The 10,721-nt window shown below is 41.6% G+C and overlaps 1 protein-coding gene across 2 annotated transcripts; it reads right to left on the minus strand.

Annotated features, from left to right (window-relative positions):
- Positions 1–1,314: 1,314 nt before the first annotated feature.
- kcnj13 (potassium inwardly rectifying channel subfamily J member 13) lies at positions 1,315–10,381 on the minus strand. Of its 2 annotated transcripts, XM_026375849.2 has the most exons (4): positions 10,129–10,381; positions 8,852–8,961; positions 4,371–4,930; positions 1,315–3,445 (listed from the first exon to the last, which is right to left on the minus strand). In XM_026375849.2, exons 3-4 carry the CDS (start codon positions 4,885–4,887, stop codon positions 2,871–2,873), a joined length of 1,092 nt encoding a protein of 363 aa, XP_026231634.1. In that variant the 5' UTR covers positions 4,888–4,930; positions 8,852–8,961; positions 10,129–10,381; the 3' UTR covers positions 1,315–2,870. The 2 variants fall into 2 exon arrangements, with proteins under 2 accessions (XP_026231634.1, XP_026231628.1); XM_026375843.2 differs by lacking the exon at positions 8,852–8,961.
- Between the last annotated feature and the right edge of the window lie 340 nt (positions 10,382–10,721).

The following is a 10,721-nucleotide window of genomic DNA, read 5'->3' on the forward strand; positions in this document are numbered from 1 at the left end:
TTGTCTTTTCTTAAACTCTCTATGTTTAACATCTTATGTGCTTATAGCACCTGACAAATCATCATGAGAGGTCTGACATCTTCATGTGCTCACATAGAGGCTTTAAGATTAGGTAGACATTTTTCTTAAACCTAGATTTCTGCATGTAAATGTTCATGACAGGAGAACAAGGTGGCACAACCGTCACACATCTTCTCATAAACAAATAAGAGCAGCACGATCCTTCATTGGAGTGATGTATGAGTGAAATTTATGAATCTAATTATTCTCTCTCATTTCCCTCTGTGTTTGGGCTCTATCAACTCCTGAGAGACATATTTGACCAAAACAAGAAGCCAAAACACACACACACACACTAAAACCTTGGTGATAACAGTGGGTCCATTTCTATAAATTCTACTTTGTGCATTACACCCAGAGACTCATCTGCTCTACCTGTGAGTTTAGAGCAGATTAAAACACATCTATTGATTGGGGAGGGTTTGATAGTTTGCTGACATCTAAAGCATGGCCTTTTGTGTTTTTTCTGTGCAGCTGCTGCTCTCAACAGTGACGTTACTTCAGAAACAGGCTGTTCTCAGGGCAGCAACACCAAGAGCCCTCTTTGCACTGCTTTATCTAAACAAACCTCCAACTTGTCTGTTCCTCTTCTTCTTCTATCTGGGAATCTTGCACTCTTTCCTTGGAACATGTGAAGCTAACTTCAAGATCAGGACAAGGTTATAATTCTAGTCATCTTAATCAGCAGCCCAATAACAGGAGGTTTTCCTACAGCCACTGTGGATCTGTGGATAATAGATCTGTCACCATGTCAGATCATGTAGCCTACTTAACAAATTTAGGCTCAGTGTCAGTCACCTTTAAGCATCACATTGTGCCTGTGCATTTGGAACTAGAATTGATCTTGCTCATGAAAAATCAAATGCTGCTTCAGAAAAAGACATGGTTCAAGGTCTGATCTTAGCTCAGCAACACAGACAGACAGACATTTCAAGGTCAGGAAACTTTGGTAGTAATGCACTGGTCATTAGGATCACTTATTTGAAGCTCTTTGTCTCTGATCAGTCTCTCTGCAGTCTTTAGCTCGTTGGCCCATGCTAAAAAACAGTAATCTCTGCTTCATGTTGCTGCTGCAGGTGAGACTAGTTCCTTTATTTTCGCTGTAGACTGAAATTATGTGGATTTGACATCAAAATATGAATAACACAACAGATCAACATTTCAGCTTTTATTTCCAGGTGTTTACATCTGGATCCGATACACAACTTAGAAGATAGCACCTTTTGTTTAAATCCACCCATTTTTTATGTGAGCAAATGTATTGGAACATGTGACTGGCAGGTGTATTTTGTTGTCGGGCTGTGTCCTATTTAATTTATAATCATTAATAATGAAACAATAAATAGCACTGAATGTCTCCGCTCAGTTTCAGATTCGGGTTTTGTCTGTTCAGACTACTTTTATATTTAATAGGTGTAACCAACATGAAAAACAGAGAGCTGTCTATGGGTGACCACAGAAACACTGTGAGAGCTGTAAAGAAAGACCCTAAAACAACTGTTAGTGACATCAGCAACAACCTTCAGAGGGCAGAAGTGAAGGTATTACAATCTACTGTTCATAGAAGACTTTATGACACCAGAAGATGCAAACCCCTCATTAGCAAGAAGAACAGGAAGGCCAGCCAGGCTGGAAGTTTTATAGACTGATAAGACAAAGATGAATCTTTATCAAAGTGATGGAAAGACTAATGTTTGGAGAAAGAAATAATCAGATTATGATCCCAAACATACAAGCTCATCTGTAAAACACAGTGGAGGTAATGTCATGGTTTGGACTGCATGGCTTCTTCTGGGACAGGCTCAGTAATCTTCATGGATGATGTAACACATGATGGTTGCAGCAAAATAAAGGAAGAAGCCTACAGAAATATGTGTCTGGTGATTTAAATGAAGATTGGGAAATCCTTCATCATGCTGCAAGATAATGACACAAAACACACTGTCCAAACAATAAAGGAGTTTATCTGGGGCAAAAAGTGGAAGGTTTTAGACCGGACAAGACAAGGGAGGTACTACCCAAAACAGAACAAACAACTGAAGGAGGCTTCTTCACAACAGAAGAATGCAAAAGTTTGGTGATGTCAGTGGGTCACAGACTTGATGTAGTGTCTAGTGCAAGCAAAGGATTTACAACGAAATATAAAGTTTTATTGACTTTAATCTATTTTATTTCTCTCTGTTCCAATACTTTGGTCTCATGAAAAATGAAACAAACAAAAGGTGTCGTCTTCTAAGTTGTGTATCAGATCCAGACGTAAACACCTGGAAATAAAAGCTGAAATGTTGATTTGTTGTCTCACATTCGTATTTTGATGTCAAACACTGATGTTTTTAGTCTTTAGCAAAAATAAAGGAACTAGTCTCACTGTTCCAATATTTTTGGAGGGAAGTGTATATCCTTGAATACTTTGGTCTTAGCCTACAATAACCTCTCAATCTCATGCCGTCTCCTGCTTTATTATTACTTTTTTGTCCCACTGTACATTTAGTAATGTAGCTTTGACTCTTGTTATAATGTCTATCATCAATAGAACAGATGGCCAGAGAGACAATAATAAACCCATTTTGTAACACTTAGACTGAGTTTCTGGAAATGGTTCTCCCTAGCTTGCCATGCATTCAAACCCATTTAATAGGCAATATTAACTAGTGGGAAGCCAGTGGGGGATCATACTTAATTTTAAATGTTTAAACATAAATTCAGATTTCCCTACTCAAATCATGAAGCTCCTGACAAAAATATCTAGCCCACTATTACCCTCCCGTTTATCCCTCAGATTCCAATCCTTTTCCCATCCTTCAGCAACCTTACTCCATCCTATCGCTGCCATCTCCATTGATCTGCACCACACAGTCCTTGTTCAAAGGTTCCTTGGAGTGGGCTGTATCAAAGTGCTGGGTGTTCACTATGTACCTCCCCTGAGCATCCAGGCCCAAGGCCGGAACAAAACGGCGGTCAAACTGGATTTCTTGGCGCACGTAGGAGGTCCTCTTCTGACAGGAGTCCCCAGTGCCCTCCTGCAAAGCTGACAGAAAGACCACCAACTCAAAATGGTTTGGCATGCCCTCACACAAGGCTGGGTAGAGGGGGCTCCGGCGGTCTAGGGGGTGGTAAAAGGTAAGCGGGAAGATGAAGAAGGGACAGGGCTGCTGACCCAGATGATCCAAGTGAAAGTCCAGAGAGGTCTGGTGCAGGGCCTGACCTTCGTGCTCTTCGTAGAGCACAGCACTTAACTTCACATCTACCAGAGGTCGGTGTAGCAGGTTGGTGGCCCGTAGCATCAGGCATGTCTGGCCCTGATGTTGGCCTACCACTGCGTGGGGGCTGAACATGATGGCTCCTGCTCGCTTCTGGGGACGAGCAATCTTAGCTACGAATGCACCTAACAGTTAAGACAATAAAATCAAAAAGAACAATTAGAACTAAGAGACAGGTCTTGAAAATAGAAACCAAAACTAGAAAATGTCCTAATAGCACAGACTGAATGACATGGACACCATGTTGAATGGTTTTACTCCTTATTGGCATTGGAGTTCGGAGGTTTAAGTAAATTAAATTAAACTCCTGATAGTATTAGACTGTTAGTACTTGTGTATCAATGCTTCACTACTATTGTGCGGTTAGAACTGCTTGAGGTTTCCAGTAGGTTTCCACCAGAAAACACATTGATCTTCTGCTACACAAATCTTGTAAAATCTTTTCTTGTAAACTGTTAGCCCAATAGACCTGTTAGGGCTTTCAGCTGTTGTTTCTATTAAAATAAAAATAAAATAAAAAATCTTTAGTGAAACTGCTTCGGTATTTGAAATGTGGCAAAGGAGGTCTTAAGGCAAGCAGAGTTCCTAAATGTACTTAGTTACTTTCCACCACTGTTATGATAGAAGAGGATTTGTTTTAAGATCAAATAACTGCACAGTTCTACTACTCTAAGTGAAGAAGAGAAGGCAGGACTGTTCTGGTCTGTGCTCTTCTGTGATTCTGTGGTTCTAAATGTTATTTTATTTATTTTTCTACGTTACAAAAGACTGCAGGACTGTAGTAACAGTCAGGGTGCACTCTTCAGATCTGTTGCACAGAGTAGTACATACCATTAAGTCATTGTTTTTAAGGTAAAGTCTTCTGTTTTAATGTAATACCTAGGGAAGTCCAGCAGATGTCATATACTGTCTGCATCAAAAGCTTGAAATCAAAGAACATCTCTCAGCATTGGTGTTTCATAGTAGTTCAGTTCCTAAACCACGTATCTCTTAAATGCTGACTTAAGAGTGTAGAGTTACTGATGTGTGAGGAGACAAGACAAGTTGTACCTGTTATGAATGCTTCCAGCATCAGCCCCAGCAGCATCTGCACAGCCAGCAGCGCAATGGCACTGGGACAGTCCCCACTGGGAAACATGGTGCCGTAACCAATGGTCAGTTGCGTCTCCAGGGAGAAGGAAAAGGCAGCAGTGAAACTGGTAATATGTTTCACACAAACCACATGCCCCTGTGGGGGGGCATCATGATCCTGCACAGCCAGATCTCCGTTAAGGTGCGCCAGCAAGTACCACAGGCAGGCAAACAGCAGCCAATGGGCCAGGAAGGAAGCGCAGAAGGCCAGCAGGACCCATCTCCAGCGCAGACCCACCACCAGTCCCCACAGGTCCTGCAGAGCCAACAGCCAGGCTCTGCCTGAAGCCCCACGCCATGAGCCTGAGGCGCACAGAGGGGGACGAAGTGCACAGTGTCCATCTTTGGTGACCAGGCGCTGGCGGGGTGGAGAGGACAAGAGAGGAGAGGAAGACGCCTTCCCACCCAGAACACTGCTGGTGGATTTGGTTGTCATGGCAGCAAGTGAATCTTGAGCAGGGTTAGGGTAAGGTATGATCCTGAAATGAAAGGATGAATGACACCAAGGATATTTCTTAAAACTGTGGAAAGATGTGAGGTGTAAATTAACAGTATCACTCTCCATTTCACCTCTGTATCTGCAGTATAGAGACAGATCTGGCTTAGCATAGAACAAAGTCTGACAAACAAACAGCTCACCTAGTAATGTTGGATGTTGAAATAGCCCAAGCTAGTTAGTTCCACATAAGGGGGTTCAGGGTTACCTTCTAAACAGCACTCTGGTTTCTCACATATGTCCCAAACACAATTGCAATAATCAGTTTTCTTTTCTATCTATCTCATGAACTTAACTCTTTTACTATTACTCACATTAGGTCAATGATTAGAGAGAAATAATATTAGTGGTCTGTTTTTGTTGGTCACAGCAGCATCTGCAGTGTTACCTGTAGTCTGCTGCTCGGCACCCGTCAAACCCCTCGTTTCGTCCTGGTCAGCCTGAGTGAATGGCTGCTGTCTGAGTAGGTCAAAGTCTAACTGTTGTCAGGAAGACAAGCTGACCCACTACACACTCATATAGGAAATTAAGTCATCTCATATCAAGAGGCCAAGTCTGAGAACGGTCATAAGTCACTCAGTCTGAAGAAATCAGTTCTGACGTTTGACAACAGAATAGACTGAGGTACAAAATAATTCTTCAGCCTGTTTCATTCATTTTGTGAGACATGATTTTCCTGTTTCAGGATCCTTCTCCATCTACAAAATGCTAGAAGTCCCGATTTTTATTTCATGTTTACTGGATCGAGGCTAGTGGTTCCTTTGATCTAATCTAGACTAAACAAGCCCTGGACACACAGAGATGAACTTGATATGTATCTTTTTTATTTACTGGGGGACTGTTCCTTTAAAATCCAAAGTTAAGCTGTATGTACAGAATCACCATGCCTCTAATTTAAACCGGAGGTATCCTGAGCACCAGATGTATGTGCAGGCTGGCCGGACAGGCAGACAGCTAGAGTCCTGTCCTCCAGAGTTTCTATTTCTATGTCAATATTGTTGCCAGGAGATTAGAGCAGGTCCCAGCTGGGAATCTGTCTGAGGAACACAGCGACATGCAGAGTAGGAATGCGTCTTTCATCTGTGGGGAGCGTTAAACTTATTGCACTGCATGGCTCTCCGCTCCTCTTGTTCACCAATTACAACATACATTTTCCATGAGTTTACACAACCGTTTATTGTGAGCATGTGGCTTCTTTTCATGCGTTTGCTGTGAACCCTTTTGCATAGTTTTCAAATACAAATTCAGGGTGTAAGATCGAGAGATTTAGGGTTCAAACAGTACCATACATCCAGTGTGAGAAGGAATGATGTTAAGTAACATTATTTAGCATAGTCGTTTGCAAGCTGAGCACGTTTCAACCCGTTTGAACCGAAAAGGTTACATGATTTGGTATTTTAATGACAAAAAAAAGAAAAATGTCTTCAGTCAGTTTAGTAGTGCTGGGTAGTGTAGTGGTAACATTGGCACCCTCCATGTGGGAGACTGGGGGTTCAAAACCTGGCCTACCTCCACTAGGGGTCATTAGGCAACACCTCCTTATGCTTACCCTGCCTTTGCCTTATACCTTGTAAGTTGCTTTGGATAAAAGAGTGCTGAATGTAAATGAAGTAGTAGTTCCCAAACAGCACCCAACAGAGGACATATGTGTGTGACACAAGCTGAAGTAAGGGCAGGGTAGTAAGGGGTGTGTAGGGTGAACGTTGCAGCAATTTAGGCTAAGAGCTTTGTCTTTGTGCTGAGGCCGGGGGAAACAGCAGCCTGATAACACACAGCAAAGTCGTCACATGAGAACCATGTGCTGGCTGAGGCGTCATTGTTCTGGATTTGAGTCTGTCAGAGCTGTCACCGGAGCACAGCACAAATATATGAAGACACGCCAGTATGTCACATGCAGAATCCACACTGCTAGGCAGCCTGGTGAATTTTAGCCTACAAACGTAGTCATTTCTTATTTATTTGAAACTCAATCTCAGTATCTGCGTCCGGCATGGTGCAGAACACAGCAGAACACACACTGGTCAAACTGGCATTTCTCAGAGGGTGCACTAAGGGTAATTGTTCGATTTGCTAACTTGCCATGCGCCCCAGAGAGGCGCATAAACATGTCCATTCACTAATAATTTGTTCAGGACCCTAATTTTCCTCTGTGTGGTGTCATGGTGTCTCCATGTGAAACTCCGCTAACCCAGAGCAACAGCATGATCCTTTTTTTATCCAGTGTTGCCCAGAGCTTGGCACATTTAAATAGTAAACGGGTATGAATGGCTCTGGTGTGGAGCAACATGCCGTGATAGAAATGATTCAAAAACACTTAAATCTCTCTCTCTCTCTCTCTCTCTCTCTCTCTCTCTCTCTCTCTCTCTCTCTCTCTCTCTCTCTCTCTCTCTCTCTCTCTCTCTCTATATATATATATATATATAGTTGTTTATTCAATTATGTATGCCAATAAACACTGTGTGCATGAATGTATCCCTGCCACCCCCCGCGTAGGTTCCCTGACATGCTGTCAGTGGTACCTCATGGCAACCTCACTGTGACAACAAGACTTCAGGAAGCTGCACACACTTACTGTCACTTGTGACTGAGTGTTCCTGCTTTGGTTTTAACACTTTGTCCTTTGTTAATTGTAAATGTAGGAGGGCTTCCATTAATGTTCTATTCATCTCTTAAAAAAAATCTACACTCTGGAAAACATAGATAAATTATGTAAACAGAAACACAAACTACAACCACTTAATGCTTCCCGTGAGGCATATAAATATATATTAAATGTCTATTCCATGTTTATGATGACTAAGCAATGGCTCTTCATTACTAAATACTTCAGTTACAATCTCATTTTGTGTTACAAGGTTTTCTGGGAGTTTTTCCTTATCAGATCTACGGATCTAGGAATAAAGGATGTCCTGTGTAAAGCCCCTTCGGGCAAAGTTGTTTGGGCTACATTAATAATGTCTGATTAGATTTAGTACTTGTATGCTCAAGGCAAAAATAATGTTTATCAAGTTAGCACGTACTCTATACTGTATCTCTTTATGTGACAAAACATGTTGGCATAGTGTTTCCTATATATAAGACATTGTATATAGTATAAAACGTTATAGAAAGTTATTTTACTGAAAATTGTCATATGGAGATTTTGTGCAGCTAATGTTTCAATAAAACCTAATATTTTCAAGCTCATTCTCCTTAAAACATCTAGTTCTTATTATCAGAACTCATAAGTTGTTCTGACTCCTTTCAATTCAAATATTGAGTTGTATGAATGGACCTCTGAGAGTTTGAAATACATTTAATGTCTTAAATTAAGGTTATAAAGAAAGATAAACGTCTGTAGACTTCTCAGCATGTCCAGTCTGAGAGTTTAAACTCTCCACAGTGTAACGCTGCTCTAAGTAAAGCAAGGTTATCATGTCAGATGTTCAACTATGGTTTATTCTCTTCAAATTATTTTTCATGGTGGCTTAATTTACTGGACTACCATGACTGGTCAATAAATTAACACATTAGATCATTTGCACAACTGACCATTGTGATGATGCTGACATAGATTTGTAAGCTAAAGCAGCTACATATCCAGTTCAATAACCTAACAACTTTCAAACAAGGACAAGAGTTTCCATGGCATGCAATATTTTAAGATTTCAAGATAACATTTAGCTGTGTTTGAAGGCAAATTGAATTTCTTAAGATGATGTAAAATGTCTTTTCTTTCGGAGCCAGTTAAACTAGTTGTATTTTACAGTGTTGACATCTGTATTAAAATAATAATTGTGTTCATTTACAAAAACTATACTGCAGTAAGTGCACTTCTAGCAACATTTTTAGATGTTTTCCTTCTTTCCTGCAGAGGAATGGCAGATTAATGCATGTTCTCACTACATCAGAATATTTTAGTTACCTGTTGCTTTAACGCAAGTCGACTTGGCTCACTGGAAGTGTGTTTACCACTCCGTGGGTTTTCTGAACAGCTTTTGGATGAAACTGAACTTCTGCATGGAATATGTTCTCCTGTTTGGCGCACAAGCTGTAGTGAGGAGTTGGCTGGTACATGGTAGATATACAGAGCACAGGACTTTGACACTGAAGGTTAGGTTTAGGCTCTGAAAACACCCTGGTTAAAGAAAACTGTTAGTTTTTGTTATAGTTTGGAAACATATTTTTAATCATAGTGGACATTTTTAATATTTAACCAAGAACATTAGCATTTTTCCATAGCCTTTGCCAGTGGAAACAAATTTGCCAATACAATATAACTGTGTAACGTCTTTTTACTCATTCTGTGAACACGTGCTTTTAAAGTACATTTTCTTAACGAAGTCTTGATCATGGGATACTTGAGTGTCATTTTATGTTCCTTAACTTTGTCATATGCATACTTCTGCTACAAGCCTCACTTTTAATCAAGCAAAATGAGTCATTATGCGCTTGTAGCATTACTCTATAACTGTAATTAAAGTGTGTGCAACTCCATGAGGAGATTCTTCCTCCCCGTGAGCTGTCCTGATGTGTGACGATGCAAACAAGCAGCACTTTGTGTATCTGCTCTGAGCTCCGAGCCTGAAGCCCCCGATGTTGGTTAGACCTGCTGTAATCTTCTCCTTTTGTGACGCTGCCTTGTCAGCCATTTTCCCCCCATTTCTGTGCTCATCTGCACTTATGCACAAGTTACAGAGCAACAACTTGGTGGAATTGTGACTTTATCGCCAACTCAGGGGGGAGCCCAGGGCTTTATGTAACATTCACTCTGTGCAGCTGTTCACTTTTTCTGGTCCCTGGTAATAACACTTTATCACTTGATAACACTGCTGAAACGTGTGAAACAGAAAAACTCACGTTTAATCGTCTCTATAGACGGGGTGATAAACTGATCATGCTTGTTGTCTTGACTTTCACATGCCCTTGTGGCCGTGCTTGTTGTTTATGGGATTAGTCACAGTCATTTCCCACATCTGTTTAGTAGAAATTCATCCTTCTAGCTTATAAAACAACAGTTCACAAACCAGTTCTTCATTTTATTTATTATAATCAACAGACACACAACTGGTGCCTTCTGTCAAGACGTTATATGAACCTAGGCTCCTCCACACTGATCAGATCACAGCTGATCACTCACTCATTGTCCTGGTATCAGTGCCTCAGCTCTGCCCAGCATCACATGATGGAGTTTGTACTCACCTGGAGCTGGAGTCCCAAACAGGGGCCCTCTGACCTTTTCACCTAGGAGGTGGCCTAAGGTCTGGTCAAGCAGGTAAAAGGGTCCGAGGCAGATGGAAAAAAGTGCCACTAGTCCCTTGTGTGGATGGGGTGTAAAATCCCAGAGGAATCCTGAGCAGAAAGTGATGAAGCGTCACCCCCAGAAAGGATTTCTTAGTGTGGGAGCCGGGGCTGAGCACTGCGCTCTCTGCTCCTCCGATGTGCAGCTTCCAGCTCCGGGGCGAGAATGATTCAATTGGTCACATTACTCTGCATGGAGCCTATTAGTGTTCCCGGAAGACAGAAGACAGAAGGGGGAGGGAAGGAGGTGGTGGTGGTGGGGGGGCAAAAGAACAACACCTTGTCACAGTTCATTCAAAGAGCTGCTTGTTGCTGGTTGGTGTCCCGCAGCTGCTGCTCCTGCAAGACATTGGGTTTGCTGATAAGGTGGTGCATCTGTGTGCTGTGTGCACAAGCCTGTACATACATGCATGTATGTGCATGCATCCACATGTTTTACTACCATCTCTGCTTCTCAACTACTCATATGTCTTCAGACGTCACATTACATAATA

The sequence above is a fragment of the Anabas testudineus genome, chromosome 13 (genome assembly GCF_900324465.2).
Source record: "Anabas testudineus chromosome 13, fAnaTes1.2, whole genome shotgun sequence".
Taxonomy (NCBI): Eukaryota; Metazoa; Chordata; class Actinopteri; order Anabantiformes; family Anabantidae; genus Anabas; species Anabas testudineus.